This window comes from Pelodiscus sinensis, chromosome 5 (assembly GCF_052426305.1).
Source record: "Pelodiscus sinensis isolate ZL-2025 chromosome 5, ASM5242630v1, whole genome shotgun sequence".
Classification (NCBI taxonomy): Eukaryota; Metazoa; Chordata; order Testudines; family Trionychidae; genus Pelodiscus; species Pelodiscus sinensis.
The window spans coordinates 59702427-59719288 of record NC_143056.1 but is presented as its reverse complement, the minus strand read 5'-3'; the positions used below and the strand labels follow the sequence as shown (position 1 = coordinate 59719288).

Below are 16862 nucleotides of genomic sequence, written 5' to 3'. Positions count from 1 at the left end.
GAGCTTCAGGATAAACAGTCAATATCAGGAACTTTCGCCAGGGCTGTAATGAAAGAGGACACAGCAAGACTGTATCAGTGAATTTGTGCATGCTCTTTGTGTTGCAAGACAACCACTGTTAATTGCAGAGGGGACTAATGGTGACTTTGTGCAATAATGCTGTCCAGCATCAAAACCCCTTCCTAATGCAGACAACTTCACTTGTAAGTATCTGAGGGTACATCTATGCAGCACTGTTATTTCGGAATGTAAGCAATTATTTAGACATAATATTGAAATTATTTCCAGCCAGAGGACTTCTTACTCTGGCCATGTCTTGACTAACTCCCTTTTTTGGTAAAGGGATGTAAATTAGGCACATCGATATTGCAAATATAGTCAGGATTTGAATTTCCCATGCTTCATTTGCATAATGGCAGCCGCCACTTTTTTCGAAATGGGGCTTTTTCGAAAAAAAAAAAAGGCAGTTTAGACAGGGCATTTTCGACAGAAATGCCTCTTTTTGAAAGATCCTTTTTTGAGGAGTACAGGATCTTTTGAAAAGGGGCATTTCTGTTGAAATGTCTAAACTGCCGGATTTGTTTGTTTGTTTTTTTCAAAAAAGCCCTCTTTCGAAAAAAAGCAGCGGCCTCCATTATGGAAATGAAGTACGAGAAATTCAAATAAAATAACCCTGCATTGTTTTGTGCTGACACGAGCCTCTTTGCATACACCTTTTTTTATTGATGCTGCAATAACTGACATGTTTGAGATGTGATAATAACTTGGGAAAATGTGGCCACAACTAACATAGATTCTGCTTCCTAGATGACTAAGATTACATGGGAGATTAAACTCAATCAGAAACCAGAGCTACTATATATTGCCTGTCCTGCTCTCTGATTAATATTCCACTGTCAGCAGTATTGCTACAGAAGAAATAAAAAATCTGAAGTCTTGCATCACTGGATTTGGGGCATGTGAACTAGTTGAAGGCTTTGTTTATACAATGCAGAATAAGTGCAGAGCTGACTGCCAGTTATTAAAAGATGCAGGAAAACGTATGGTGAGAAAACCCAGCTATCACTGGAATCCTTGTGGCCCTGGAATATGAGCTCCACCCGCATACTCAAAGCTTTCAACACAATGCTCAGCAAGAAATGAGATGTAACCACGGCCAGTAATCTGAACCCCGAAGTATTTGACACTGAAGATTCTTTTTGGAATGTCATCCAAGCGTTGCATCCCTTCCTTGAGGTAAATTTTACTGCAGATCACTATTGTTATGCAAGAGCATGTCAACCATTTGCCACTAAGAATGAAATTTCAAATCTGAAAGGGGAATATTACCATTGACATGAACATGCCTAAACCTGACAATGTTAAACTGGATGTTCTGGCTTTTTGGAACAGTCATCAAGACACATTTCCCAATTTCAGCACAGTGGCACAGCGAGCTCTGCATGCACCTCCTGGGTCTATTTCAAACCTGGACTACATCCAAGACAGCAAGAGGTTCAACATGAGTGAGAATAGTTTAAGAAAATTATGTGGGTGTACACAGACCAAGATTTCTGGAAAAACTAATAGTTCTGAGAGAAACAAAACAATTATACTGTAATAAAATATATATTACTAAAGTTTTTTTCTTTTCCCCCTAATTCCCTTCTCCCCCTTCCGTTTTGTTTGTTTGTTTGTTTATCCAATTTCACCCAGTTTCAATGTTTGAAAAATAACCAATGAAAAATTCCCAGAATTGTTTGGGGTTTCCCCCCCCCAAATAAAAACTGAAAATGCAGAACACTCCCGATACACTCCTGTGCTTAACTTTCAGCATGTTACTCTCTGTATCTGCTCAAAATGAAGCAGGTCTTAGTGTTGCACTGAATAGGAATGAACTTAAGCACTTGTGGCATTGGATCCTAAATATTCAGTGATCATCAGCACTGTGTACACTCACTAATCACAGAGGTTTCAGTTTTAATGATGGCATTTTAAACTTCATGTAACTTTGTATATTTTTAATTCAGTGTGCTTACTCACAAATGCAATGTGTCAGAGTAAAGTCCGCTAGTCCAAGAACACACAATGAAATCAGGAAGATGCACTTTTGCAAGCCTTTTGATTTTGAGATAGGGCTGAGCTGTTCACCTGGACTTCAGCAGCAGGCAAAGTACAGTTGCAAAGAATTAGCTCTGTGATTTGTCTCAGCTTTTTCTTTCTGAGTCTTCACTTGAAACTAAAGGTAAGTTGTCTGCCTCACTCTTTTCTTCAATTGTTTTCTTAATCGTTTTTAATCCGTCTGCTTCATTTTAAACAGATGCTTACATCTCACTGACTTCCATGAAAGTAAAGTTCATGCTGCAAGTTAAGCATGCACTTTGCTGTATCAGTATAGTCCTGCATTTGGAGTGTTTATTTATAAAAACAATTCCAGTAAGTTTTCATTAGTTATTTTCTAGACATTAAAACTTGGATGAACTTGAGTTAAAAACAAACCAAAACCAATTTATAAATTGTTACTGGCCCTATTTAGATTTGAATAGGGCCAGAAAAATTTACTAATCTAAGAGTCAGATAATCCACAGGGAGGAGAAGGAAATGTGATTGTGGAAAATGCTTTATGTAATATATTGCATTTTGACTGCAAGATACCTTTGTGGTTTTGCTTAGGGAAAACCTGGTTGAAGGAAAGTCCTTTTTGCTTTTTTCAAACCCCAAATCCACAGGTTGGTTTTCTTCATTTGGCCTCAGCCTAGCTGACATGTTTCCTGCAGCCACAGGTGGAAGTTTATACTAATTATAGACTAAAAGAACTCCTGTAAGCACAAATGCCAGAAAATACTCTCCGCAGTTTGTACACCATGCTGTCTAATTAATACTGCTTCATACATAGACAGCATGTGGAGCTGGTGTTTTGCATGTGCTAGCTCTTCGTTCTGTCCCCTAGAACCAGTACAGATCACTTTCAGGGGATATGGAGCATCAGATCTGATAAATGTGAGGTGTGCTTTTTAAATTTAAACACTTTGTCATTACATTATTTTCTATTGGTTTTTAATCAGATACAAAATTGTGTTATGTCGTATTGACTGTGTAAAAGAACAAGATAATGTGTATTCCAAATGATGGGACAGTGCTACCTATAAAAATGAACTGAGAGAAATGCAACATCATGCATTGAGAAATCGGGATGTGTGGGAGGAGAAAAGCCTATTTTGGTTTAGACTGGCTCTATTTTTAGCAGGTCTTTTGGTCACCTTCAAGCATTTTTTTATTTCTTCAAGTAATAAATAATTTAATTTTAAATGACTGTCAGTGTTCTGTTTTTACTGTGTATCTGCAGAGGGACTGACTCCGAAGAAGATGAATTTGAGAAGTTCAGTGGGATTTATTCTACTGTTACTCTTTAAATGTGCTGTGTGGACAAGTAGTGAAGAAACTGTGGTGCTTGCTAATGCCCACCTTCTCCCTCCAGGCGGCTACCAGAGATTGAGTAACATCAATGAAAAAGGTACTCAGCTAGACAGGGAGTGGTGGAGATGGATGTATTTTACTTTAAAGTCTTTACTATCCTTTTTACTATGCATTCACTACTATAGTCTGTGAATACTTCACAACATTGATGAGCATTCGACAGTCAAAGATAAAGACTTAATAATAAATATTCATGATACTAGTTAGCAATTTATAATGCCTTTTATTCACAGATCTCAAAATATATTAAAAGTTTAAAAACTGTTTATTTACAAAAGGTTTTAGTTCCTTTCTCTTCCCAGAATATGTTTTTTTTCCAAGTACCTTCTTGGAGTTCATTTCTTTAGTGTTCCTCTGATCTGTTGATGGTCTCAACTCTGATAAGCTTCAGTATATTAATTGATCAGTATTTTAATTGATCTTTCCCTGAGAAAAGAAAAAGTCATAGACATATGATCAGTGCAAGGACTGTTAGGCTACATCTAGACTGCAGTGCTATTTTCGGATACCAAATAGCTATTCCGCATCTTTTGAGCGCACCTGTTATTTTGAAATGTAACGGGCTTGCTATTCTGACATCCCTGTAAACTTCATTCCATGAGGAGTAAGGGATGTTTCGGAATAGCAAATTATTTCAAAATAAGTGCTGTGTAGACAGCATCAAATTTTGAAATAACCTATTTCAAAATTGACTCAAAATAAGCTATTCAGTTTGAGGTATGGGTGCAGTGTAGATGCATCCTTAGGGACAGCGGTGAAAATAACTTAAAATTTCTTACAGGTACTGTCCTATTGCAACTCGGGTCCCTGCCAGCTCTTTAAATAGCTCCCTGCAGCTCTTGTTGGAGCTGGGCACCAGAGCGCACCTGCTTACTTTCACCTCTGGTTAGTGACTTCTATGAGTAAAGAAACATAGAGCCCAGATGCTGTGAATTATGTCATCCTCTCAGAATACTCTGCAATAGCATGTTGGGGACTCTGATAATCTGGAAAAGCTTAAAAAACAGCAAATAGTCCTGTAGCACCTTAGAGACTAACAAAAAATATAGATGGAACCATGAGCTTTCGTAGGCACAACCCACTTCTTCAGATGAATGGCGTAGAGGGGTCCAGGTTGCAAATAAACAGAGAAAGAGAGGGGATGGGGAGGGAAGGAGAGAGAAAAAAAATGGAGAAAAAATGTCAGTTAGAGTGTCCATGCTAAATGAGACTAATAGAGAGGGCTATAAGTATTCTAAGTACCTGGTGCTTATCATTTTATGTCAATAGGATGTGGAAGGTCACAGCCTGTCTAGGACAAGTCTTTGTTTAAACCTCTATTCAAGATGTCAGACTTGTAAGTGAAACCCAGTTCTGTAGTTTCTCTTTCCAGGGGACTTTTGAAATTGCTTTAAAATAATACAGACACTTTTAGCTCCATTAGGGTATGTCTATACTACATGGCTCTGTTGCCAGTTTACTAGACATACCCAAATGAAGTGGCAATTTAAATAATCGCCGCTTCATTTAAATTAAAATGGCTGCCACGCTGAGCTGATCAGCTGTTTGTCGGCTCAGCGTGCTAGTCTGGACGCTCCGCGGTCGACATCAAAGGCATTTGTCGACTGCCTCATTATGCCTTGTGGGATGAGGTTTACCGGGGCAGTCGACAAATGCTTTTGATGTCGACCACGGAGCGCGCAGACTAGCGCGCTGAGCCAACAAACAGCTGATCAGCTCAGCCCGGTGGCCATTTTAATTTAAATGAAGCGGTGATTATTTAAATTGCCACTTCATTTGGGTATGTCTAGTAAACTAATCTACATGGCTCTGGCGACAGAGCCATATAGTCTAGACATATCCTTAGTGAGAGCCCAGGCAAGTTGAAATGTTCCCTAACAGGTTTCTGTATGTTACCATTTTGAATATCTGATTTGTGTCCATTAATCCTTTGTTGTAGAGACTGTACAGTTTGGCCAGTATACATGGCAGTGGGGCATTGCTGGCACTTGATGGCATGGATCACATTAGTGAATGTGCAGTTTTAAGAGCCTCTGATGTGGTGGCTTATGTGGTTAGGTCCTGTGATGATGTCACTTGTATAGATGTGTGGACAGAGTTGGCACCAGGGTTGATTAACAATCTACAACCTATCCTGGAAAATGATCCCTTACTCTCACAGGCCTTGAGGTACACACCTGTCCTCACCTACAGACAGCCCCCTAATCTCAAACAAATTCTTTCCAGCAACCACACAGCACACCTCAAACATACTCATCCAGGAATCCACCTCTGCAATCAGCCCCGGTGCCAACTCTGTCCACACATCTATACAAGCGACAACATCATGTGTGAGTCTCTGGTTAATGACACAGATAATAAATAATATCCTTCCCTACAAAAGAGGAATTGCTGAGATGTATATGTGTACTTCTTAGCTCAAAAACCAGACATTGTGACTTTCTTTCAGAGCAGCTTGAAATCAATATGAGTAAATCAAAGGTTCCTTTGATGCCTTAACAGGACGTTATCAGTGATTTACATAAGATTTGTTCATAAAAGGTGAAATTCACCTTTAAGCAGAGGGCCAGTCCAAGGTCTATGTGCCACTTTTATCCCACCTAAGCCCTCAGAAACATACAATTTCTGTATACATACAAGTTTATCCCGTAAATTTTTTATATTCACAATGAAGTGAAAAACATTTAATCTGTTTTTCTTTTATTGGTGTTCAGTATTTTATTAGTTCCCCATTGGCCACAGCCTAATGTAGTTTCATGAATACAACACCAGCTAAAATTAACAAACCACAATAAGTGTCAAGATCTAGCTATTTATACATGAAAAAATCTGGGTCTGAAGTGAATTTCTAGGTTTGCCACTTTGTTCTATTCTTCTGAATTTGTGAAAGTTGTGCAATACTCTTTTGCTCTCTTTTTTTGCCCATTCTACCTATATTTCTATCAGCAAAATAGGGCTGCATTCCTGATACAGAGTTTGAGTATGGATTATATGACACAGGAGATTTTCAGAGACATGAATAGTAGCTAATTACCATATTGTCATTGAAAGGCAATCAGAGTTGAGCGAGTCTTTTTTTTTTTTTTTGCCTTTTATAAATCTCCCTTATATTCTGCCCTGATTATTTGCTGAACTGCTTCCATTGATTTTAGCTGGTGGCCCATGTATGGGCTGAAGAATGTGGCCATACTGGGTTTGTCTAGACTGCATCCCTCTGTCAGCAAAAAGAGGCAGTCTAGAGGGGGATCTGTTGAGAAAGAAAGCATTTTTCGACAGATCCCTTATGCCTCCTGCAAGTAGGTTTACAGGATCTGTTGAAAAAGGCTTGCTTTCTTGACAGATCCCCCTCTAGACTGCCTCTTTTTGCTGACAAAGTGCTGAGTCGGGAAAAACGATGGCCATTTTTATGCAAATTAAGCATGGGATATTTAAATCCCCGCTTCATTTGCAATGTCGACCTGCCTAATCTGCATCCCTCTGCCAAAAGGGATGCAGTCTAGACATACCCACTATGTCCTTGTCAAATACTGATAAGACAATAGTTCATTAATTCTGAAATTTAAAGTCCAGAATTTTGAGAGATTTACAAGTCGAGAGCAACATTTTAAACATACTTTTCTTTCTCCCCCATAGAATATCCAAGAGATTGTTACGAGATTTTTCAGCACTCTGAACGAAGCGCCAAGGATGGTCTTTATGTCATTCAGCCAATGAAAGAGCCTATTGTTACTTACTGTAATATGCAAGATGGTGGGTGGACCGTAATTCAGCATATTACAGCCAATAGCACTGTGGACTTTGATAGGCTATGGCAGGACTACAAGTATGGATTTGGCTCAGTTCATGACAACTACTGGTTAGGGAATGAATATGTTTATCAGTTAACTAACACAGCAAGGCCCTATACACTTCGGGTCAAACTTGTAGACCTAAACGCTGAAATCAAATGGGGAGAATATGAACCATTCAAAATAGAAGATGAGGCGTCTCAATACAGAATCAGGCTTGGCCTATACAAAGGAAATGCTGCTGATGCCCTAACCCAGGATACAGAAGCTTATCTCCATGATAATCAAAAGTTCACTACAAAAGACAGAGACAATGATAACTATTTTCAGAATTGTGCCAAAATAGAGTATAACGGCATTCCAGGGGGAGGGTGGTGGTATGATTCTTGTGCTGGAGCAAATCTAAACCGCAGGAATGTTATATACTGGCAGAAAGACTGTACTAAGGAACATTTGTGCAAGTTTGCCTGGATGATGGTCAAGCCCATTGACCCTGAGCAGTGTCCTACTAAGGCTTGTCCTTGTCAAAAAGATGAATTGTAGATAATATTATTTCATTATAAAGTGAGACAATAAAATCAACTTCTAAAAATCTCTTTTGAAAAGTTTTCTTGATCTCTTGAATAGAGTCCATCAGTTCACTTTTTGTTTACTATAGCTTAATTACTTTCTGTGACTATTTCTTGCAGAAACTCTAAAACTAATTTCAAAATAAAGATGAACTCATGCTACAAAATTCAGGTGCAGACTTTGAGCATTCCAAGGTTTTTTTTCCCAGAGTTTCTATTCCACATGCAACAGTGTTAAAATCAAATGACAAACTTCAGATCTGGCTCTGGATTCAAATCCTGAATTTCTCCCAGAAATCCGGGCCATTTAGATCTATGTGGTGTGGTACATTCCTCTCTCTGATTCAGACACCAGTTGATTAGATGTACTAATTTTGGATTCTTGTGATACCAAATAATAAATGCACTATTTCAATTATCACTATTCAGAGCACACAAGGAAGAATACCGTCTAAAGACAAAAACTTTTTTTTATAGTTCATTTTATTTATTATCTTGAGGAGAGGAGAAAACAGGCTATCTGTGAATTAATGAATCTGCTTTGTGAATCCTAGATTAATTATGACATGAATCTGCTATAGATCTTCCTGAATATTCAGAATTTAGTTCTGCCAGTAAATAAATTTTGTGCTGAAATAACTTGCTGGACTGGAACTTCGGGCATGACTGTCATCTGTCTACATCTAGTAATAGGACAAGGGTCAGGCGTAAACACGGGCCTTTACTATGTGACTCAAAGAAACAGCTCAGCTGCGTTGGCTAGAAGAGAGGACTGATATGATCTGACATATTGCATCCAGTAGAGGGCGGCAACATACACAAATGTGAGGAGAGTGTTTTCCTTATGTGAGTATTCATGTTTGGATTTCACATTTACACAATTGCTCATTTTCATGTGTCTTGCAAAGTCACACACTGTGTGTGTGTGTGTGTGTGTGTGTGTGTGTGTGCGCGCATATTAAGTTTCTGAGTTTACAACATCTATAGTAAAGAAATTTCAATACTTAAGTGTCTCCCTGAGTCATACATCACATGGCTTCTCTCGCCTGTTAGTTCCTTCCCCTGTTCCCTTTTTTGGTGAGCTTCAATAGAACAAAATATCCAACAAAGAACATTCTTTATTTTTATTAGACTAGTTAGAATTGGGGTTTATCTAAACTGCAGGCTTCTTTCAGAAGAAGCTTTTCTGGAAGAGATCTTCCAAAAAACTTCATCCAAAAGAGAGTGTCCACACTGCCAAAGCGCATCGAAAAAGTGATCTGCTTTTTCAAAAGATAGTGTTCATACTGAATGGATGCTATCTCACATTTAAGCTGTGATTACTAAGGACGGAGTGGCCACCAGGGTACCTGTGCTTTTTTCCTCTTTCCTGTTCTTCTGAAAAAACTCCCTCTTCCACATCCACACACGCCTTTTTTCTTTCAGAAAAGGCGTTTTTCCTCATAGAATGAGGTTTACCATTCAGAAAACCCCTTCTGTCCTTCCAATTTTTTTTTCGAAAGAACACAATAGCAGTTAAGTTTTTTCGGAAAAATGGCCCTTTTTTAAAAAAAAAAACCCTGTAGTCTAGACGCACCCTATTAGCAATCTTATTAGCCTTTCTATTAGAAAGTCCTATCTCCTGGGTTTACAATAATTATAAAATTCTCTCCAAGATAAAACGTGGTGATCAGTTTTTAAAAATTGAAAACAAAATGGTAATTTTAGAGCTGTTGCAATACAATTAAAAAGAAATCTTTATATTCTTAATATATTTCTCTGTTTATTTCTGTGTGGCAGTTTTGCTTCATTTTAAAATGAAATTTTGCAGGATGATACTCTAATATAGAGACAATATTAAAGTGTTGCTTCTCCCCCGATTCATGATATATTTCTAGCCTTTTCTTCATATTATTGTGAGTTAAGAACAGAGTATAAGTAGAGCCCTGCAGATCCGCAAATACCTGCTTTATAAACACAGATAACTGCATCCACAGATGTCAACTGCTGGAGACTATTTTTATGAATTGCAGATGGATAGGGAGACAAATTTTATATCTAAAGCCCTGCAAATCTATGAATCATTTTTTGAGAATCAGATGCAGATACACATTTTGTATCTATGAAGAGCTCTAAGTATTAGCCTTATTTCATATTTTCTAGTTTTGGATGTTGTTATTCAACTTTCACATTATTTAAACACAAGAAGATTTGCCTGGTGTTGCTCAGGTTCTAAGCCCAATTAATTTTTGTTTTTTGGAAAATAAAATGAAAATGCACATGCTTCATTTAAATCATTGCTCTGGGTAGGATTGGGGATGAGAGATTCAGTATGCAGGCTGTCCCAGGGAAAGAAGACTATTCCAGCCTTCTCTCACCACAGCAACTTGAGGCATACCTGGGGTTGGGTGAATGTCCCCTGGCTGGGGCAGGTTCAGGTTAGGCTGGGTCGGGATGACGAAAGGACCACTTGTCTCGTGGCAGCAGCAGTTTTGGGGTAGCTCCAGGTTGGGTGCAAAGGCTGGGTGGAGTCATTCCCTCTTCTCCCCCGCCACCCCCCGCCATAGCAGAGAGCTGCCACAGCTAGGAGGAGAGGCACAGCCTCTTGTTATCCTAGCAGAATGGAGATGCTGTGGCAGTTCTGTGCTGGGACTGCCAGGAGCCCCTGCCCTCCATGAACGTCCTTCAACGTTCGCTCAGTTATGTCAGTTTTGAGAACTGTACTTGATTTGATGATTCTTCCTCTTTTCTATTTGGTTTTATGAGAAGAAATCTGCTGCAGCTCCATCGGGCACAGACAGGAGAGGGAGTGCATGTCACTTTGCTATGGCAGGTCCAAATTTGTCTGTCCTCTGCGCTTCCCAGCCAGAGTGAGAAATGCACCAACCTGTGCACTTTCCCCTCGCTTTCTGATGAAGTGGAACAGCCCAATGGTCCTGGACAAATGGGGTGGGGGGGAGCTTCAGTCCCCCTGCCTTCCATAAAGGGTGCCTGGATGAGGTGGAAGGCTCAGGGATGGGGTAGTCCTGAACAGGAAGGAGCACCCCTAATCAGCCCCTTTCAGCTGCCTGGGGATGCTGTCTCTTTTCTATACGGTTTTATGAGAAGCAATCCTGTTCCAGGCACATCCCATTTTCCTGGACCTTGCTTTAAGTTATGATAACAGAAAGCTGTATACCGAATTTGGTGGTCCTAGCTCTTGAGAGGAGTTCTTGGTTAAACAGACAAACACACACAGACAGGCATACAAACTCTCTCAAATATATCGTAACTAAGACATTTTTCTTGTTAAGAATATGAAACATAATATTACTGAATTTTAATATGAAATATAATATATTGTTCTTTAGCGGTTATTAAACTATATTAAATTAATCACTTTTAAAAGTATAAAGAAAAGGATTTATCTTAAAACAATCTGGAAAGTTCTCGGGGGGTTGTACATATAAATAGATTTATCTTCACTCAGTTCTACTCTGTATCACCAGAATATCTATCTGGCATCTACAGCATCCTTTTCTGTTCATTTTTATTGTTATTGTATGGAAGTCACTAGTGTAATAATTAAGATATCTTTTATATTTGGAGTTTTCCATAAAATGCTTGTGGATTGTTTTTAAAATAGTAGAAGTGTGATAATGTGCATCTAAATTATTAATTTAAAGAAATTACAGCACCTAGGGAGGATCAACAGAGGATAATCCGAGAGATGAGAAATAGAATGTGAAATTAAGAAGCTAAATTGCAATAATATTTTTTTTTACCTTGTACTGCAAAAGAAACCAGGAATTTAAAACACAGGTAAGGGCTTCAGGAGATAAATTAATATAATTCACATGCTTATATTGCATCATCTGACTTTTTAATGCTCAAATAAATGAAGAGAAGTACTGTAATGGGGAGGAGATATGGATAATTACTGAACATTTTGTACATTTACACATTCAGAGAGTGGGCCCGAGCAATTTGGGGAGATTGGAAAAAGTAGCCTTTCTGAATTTTTAGACAACTTCCTACTTGTCTCTGTGTAGATGGAAATGTGCAACATGAAGTACTAATAGGAGACACTAGACTTTAGTTAAAATCTGTGAGTGACAGTGTGTTTAACTGGGAGTTTTATTCACCTTGTCATGTTGTATGTGAGTTCTAGTGTTCTACAGTAACTCTGTGTGTGTGCCTCAGTTTCCCAGGGCATTGCCTAGATGGTGATGGGAATTTCAGGTGTTACTCTCACTGAGGAAGGCTACCCCAGTTGCCTGCACATACCTAATGACCGGTGCCCTTTGTAACCTGAGCAAGGAGGGAGTATGGACAGGTGATGCCTTTTTCCTGGGAAGCAGGACAAAGGCTGGAGGATGAAGGGATGACTGGGACCAGGCTGCTAGATGTGTGAGCTTCTCTCAGATGGCTTGGGGAGGGCAGAGAGAGGGTCAGGTCACTAGCTCTGGGCCCCTCTCTCTCCAAGATGGATTGTACTGACAGCTACTGGTGACTATGCCGACAAGTCTGTTTTACGCTGTATCACTGTTGACTAATAATCTTTCTGTTCTACCTGATGGCTGAAAGTCACATCTGACTGCAGATGGGGTGCAGGGCCCAATGACTCCTCATGCCCTCGGTGACCGACAGTAACATGAAATCTCATTCCAAGGCATCACATAAAATATGATTGAGAGACTTCAAGTTACAGAGAAGTCACCATGTACACCAGGCCCACCACTGCGGGAGTAATTGCCTGGGAGGGACCCAGCAATTCAAAAAGGCCCACGGCTCCTGGCCGGTGCAACTGTGGGAGACATAGCCCCAGGCCCTTTAAACCACTGCCAGGGTGTGTCTAGACTACATGCCTCCTTCGACGGAGGCATGTAGATTAGCCAGATCGGAAGAGGGAAATGAAGCCGCGATTAAAATAATCGCGGCTTCATTTCAATTTAAATGGCTGCCCCGATCTGCCGATCAGCTGTTTGTCGGCAGATCGGGGGAGTCTGGACGCGATGCCCCGACAAAGAAGCCTTTCTTCATCGACACAGGTAAGCCTGGTTTCACGAGGCTTACCTGTGTCGATGAAGAAAGGCTTCTTTGTCGGGGCATCGCGTCCAGACTCCCCCGATCTGCCGACAAACAGCTGATCGGCAGATCGGGGCAGCCATTTAAATTTAAATGAAGCCGTGATTATTTTAATCGCGGCTTCATTTCCCTCTTCCGATCTGGCTAATCTACATGCCTCCGTCGAAGAGGCATGTAGTCTAGACACACCCCCAGAGCCCTGGGCAGTGTGCTCTAGGTGGCTTTAAGGGCTGGAGGGATATGGTGTGGTCTGGGCCATGCTGAGGTATGGCTGCCCTAGCCCTACCCCTTCCACTCCTTCTGGGAGCGTGGAGTCGGCCCTCCCCACAACTCACCCAGGGGCTTGGCAATTCTGTCGGCCCCCCTATTTACACTGATTTAAACTTGCAATTGACCTGTTCCCCATGCCGCAAAGGAAGGTAACCGCTCTCCTCCCACAAGGTCATTGCCAGTTTAACCCAGGGGAAAATTCCTCCCTCACCCCAAATACTTACATGCTAGCAAATATATAGTTAGTAAATCCAGTTAAATGAACCCCACTGTGTCTATGTGGTTCTTCGTATTACATTTATTGAGTAAAGAGCGAAAGACACAGCATTAGTGATGAGAATGGGATTCTAATGCAGTAATACAGTGAAGCAGAAGCTATGAGTATGTTTATACTTGCACTTGATTGACACAACTTTTTTCATTCAGGGGTGTTTTAAAATCCCCCCATGAATGACAAAATTTTGCTGCAGTAAGTGGAAGTATGAATGCTGTTTTGGTCGCAGGAGTGCTCTGCTGTTAATAAAGTGAAATCCCCTTATTGGGGGTGAGAATATTTTTTGTCAACAAAAGTGCGGACAAGCAGTATTACAGAAGCCTTGTCGCTAAAAAGCTGCATAGTGTGGATATATCCTAAGTAAAACTACAGAGAAAATTGGACCCAATAACCTCTGGGATTTGAACTTAACTGTGCATTTACATACATTTTTAAAGGTTGCAAATGTTTGGCTCTTTGGGGAAAATGGACTTATTTGATAGTTCAGTAGAGGACTAGCCAGCTATTATTAAGAGACTGGTATAGTATATAATTGCTAATAGTATTGTAGCCCAAAGCCTAGTGTGCTTCAGCAGCAGCTCTGGGAACTATAAGTTGTGGATTACAAACTCCGGCATATTGGGAGAACTTCATGGTTCCTTCCAGGATGTACCTTCTGCCCCCAGCAGGGTCTCATCAGGGACTGTGCTAGAAGCAGCGTACAGGCTGCATATGGAGAGGAGGGGCTGCTGAACTGTGATCCTGTTCTGTGTTTTTTTACAGAATAAAGCTTGTTCCTGGTGGGTTGTCCAAGTAGGTCTGGTCTGAGATACAAACACACTAATATACAACACAGAGCACACCAAGGAGCCTCAGGCCTAGCCTCCCACAGCTGTGTAAGAAGTCACAAGGCTTCCCCTATGCTGAATAACCTCACACTGGAGCTAGTGAACAGGAGGGATTACAGTATAATTGATGAGAAAAGATGGTGGTTTTACTAAGTGTAATGGATACTAATTTGTAACCTGCCACATAGCCTAACACTCCCTATTAAATCCACACACGAAATATTTGATGAGATTGTGAAAAGTCTACAAAATCGTCTCTCCAAATATCCAGTGGTGTCTAAAGAGTGTTTCTGCTTTTTTAAATGGAATAAAAAAGAAAATGTAACAATTTCTGAATATGTGGCTGAAGCCTGGAAATTAACAGAGCATTGCCAGTTTGTAGGGAGTTTAAACGGTGAATTAAGAGACCAGTAGAGTGAGTTCTGCAGAACGAAGCAATCCAAAACCAATAATTTGCTGAGGCTAAGCCTACGCAGGAACATTACTGCACTGAAATTTTCTAGCTTAGGGTGTGAAATACCACACACACACTGAGCACAGCAAGTTACAATACTTTAAAGTGCCAGGCTATGTCTATACTGCGCTGTTTTGCGCAAGAAATATGCAAATGAAGTAAAGCATGGAATATTGCTGTGCCTCATTTGCATAATTAGTGAGTGGCCAGTTTTTGTGCAAAAGCCTCTTGGGCAAAAACAGAGCACAGTGATATTCCATGCTTTGCCTCATTTGCATATTTTTTTGCACAGGAGGGGGCAGTCTAGACATAGACCCAGTGTAAAACTGTGCTGGGAGCTGTGCTTCCAGCTTAGCTAGTCCCCTCTTGGAGGTGGTTTACGCAGAGGGCAGGGAGAGCTCTCTCCCAGCATTCCTGCTGTAGACATGCTGCAGTGCTTTACACTTTAAAGTGTGAAGACAAAGCCTAAGATGATTTGATTCAAAAAAGTGTGCTAGAAATTGCAATATCAATAGATTCATAAACTGGCATAAACTGAATCATTGCCAGTGACAAATGCCATGGTAAAACACAAAATTGTAAGTGATCCAGTACTGGCTTGAATGTATGACATATGATGAATGGATGGTGTGTACACACGAAAAACTGTTTCCAGGTTTCTTTGCTTGAAAAGAACAGTTAAGTATATATCAAGGTTGCCTAATATGTGGCAGAAGAGTGGTTAGTCCTACAAAGCCCAGGCCCCAGGTCATGTATATTCAAAGAATTTGATGAAGGCCATCCAGGAATTGTAAAAACGAAAGTTCTTTCCAGGAATTTTGTGTGGTGTCCAGATTGTTTTGCAGTGTCTTTCATATGTGTGTCAATGTCAAGCTTAACATATTCCTTTGGAATGTAAGTCACCATTGTCATGAATCCATATAGATTATAATGAACCATTTATGAGATATATGCTGTTTTTATTTGCCATAGATGCTCATTCTAAATAGCGTGAAGTATTCTGTATGAATTCTGTTATATCACTGCAGACAGTGGAAGTGTCAAGATTATTATTTTTATGGACAGAAGTTCCTGAACATATTATTAGTATAAACAACTCAATTCACCTCTGAAGAATTTCTGTGGTTTATCAAAGAAATGGTATCAAACAAGTTACATCAAATCTATACTCTCTTCCTACAAATTGATTTTTATCCACACATTCAAGCAAGAAATTCTTGAAAATTCAGCTCCAGATTTGGATTTTGGAAACCCCAAAGTTTTGCAGAGTATTTGGATTTAGACCTGGTCCAGAGTTCAAATCAGAATCTGGATTCAAACTTCAAACTCTGCTGAAGTTAGAGGGCTTTGGGGTCTGGGTTTTTGGTTCAGCTCTACTTTCCCATAATAAACACTTCACTTTGTAGTGACAGTTGTGACGGATGGCAGAACCAGGAGCAATGGTCTCCAGTTACGGTGGGGGAGGTCTAGGTTGGATATTAGGAAAATCTATTTCACTAGGAGGGTGACGAAGCACTGGGATGGGTTACCTAGGGAGGTGGTGGAATCTCCATCCCTAGAAGTGTTTAAGTCTTGGCTTGACAAAGCCCTGGCAGGGGTGATTTAGTTGGGATTGGTCCTGCTTTGGGCAAGGGGCTGGACTTGATGACCTCCTGAGGTCTCTTTCAGCCCTAGGATTCTATGATTCTATGACTCTTCTCTAAGACAACACCAGCATTTTCCAGCATTACCTGAGATGCTTTAATTGCTGTAGTGTGTTCTCGTTTATCACATTTAAATCACGTACCTTGTCTCACTGATATTTTTACTTTTTGCTTGTAGCAGGTAGAAAGCTTTTCAAGCGTTACTATCCTTAGGAACATGTGTACTTAAACATATTAAATAAGTTTGATCTGTACAATTAATTTAAAATAGTTATGTACCAAATATGGGTGGGAAGGAATATCATGGTTTTCTGGAAAATGCCCATAATAAGTAATACATAGATTAGATATAAGTAAAAGTAGAGATGAGGCCTTTTCATGATGCTGAATTCTCATATAGGATCAGAATCTGATTTTTTCCCCTCAACTTCAGGAATGAGATGGAAGCGCTTGGATTTTGGAACAGGATTGTTGTTTGAAGTACACGTTCACATCTCAATCCAGAACCATGTGCCCCTGCAATTCACATTGTTCT

At 40.0% G+C, this 16862-nt stretch overlaps 1 protein-coding gene across 1 annotated transcript; it reads left to right on the top strand.

The window, feature by feature from the left end:
• The first annotated feature begins 1741 nt into the window (after positions 1 to 1741).
• On the top strand, positions 1742 to 7955 carry LOC102452591 (fibrinogen-like protein 1-like protein). Its single transcript, XM_006132680.5, has 3 exons — positions 1742 to 2224; positions 3326 to 3493; positions 7090 to 7955. Exons 2-3 carry the CDS (start codon positions 3346 to 3348, stop codon positions 7785 to 7787), a joined length of 846 nt encoding a protein of 281 aa, XP_006132742.3. The 5' UTR covers positions 1742 to 2224; positions 3326 to 3345; the 3' UTR covers positions 7788 to 7955.
• The last annotated feature ends 8907 nt before the right edge of the window (positions 7956 to 16862 follow it).

Excerpts from the sequence above, each read along its gene's own strand:
- LOC102452591 (XM_006132680.5), top strand. The coding sequence starts at position 3,346 with ATGAATTTGAGAAGTTCAGTGGGATTTATTCTACTGTTACTCTTTAAA. Across the intron at positions 3,494-7,089 it reads GAGTAACATCAATGAAAAAG|AATATCCAAGAGATTGTTAC; the intron begins GTACTCAGCTAG and ends TCTCCCCCATAG.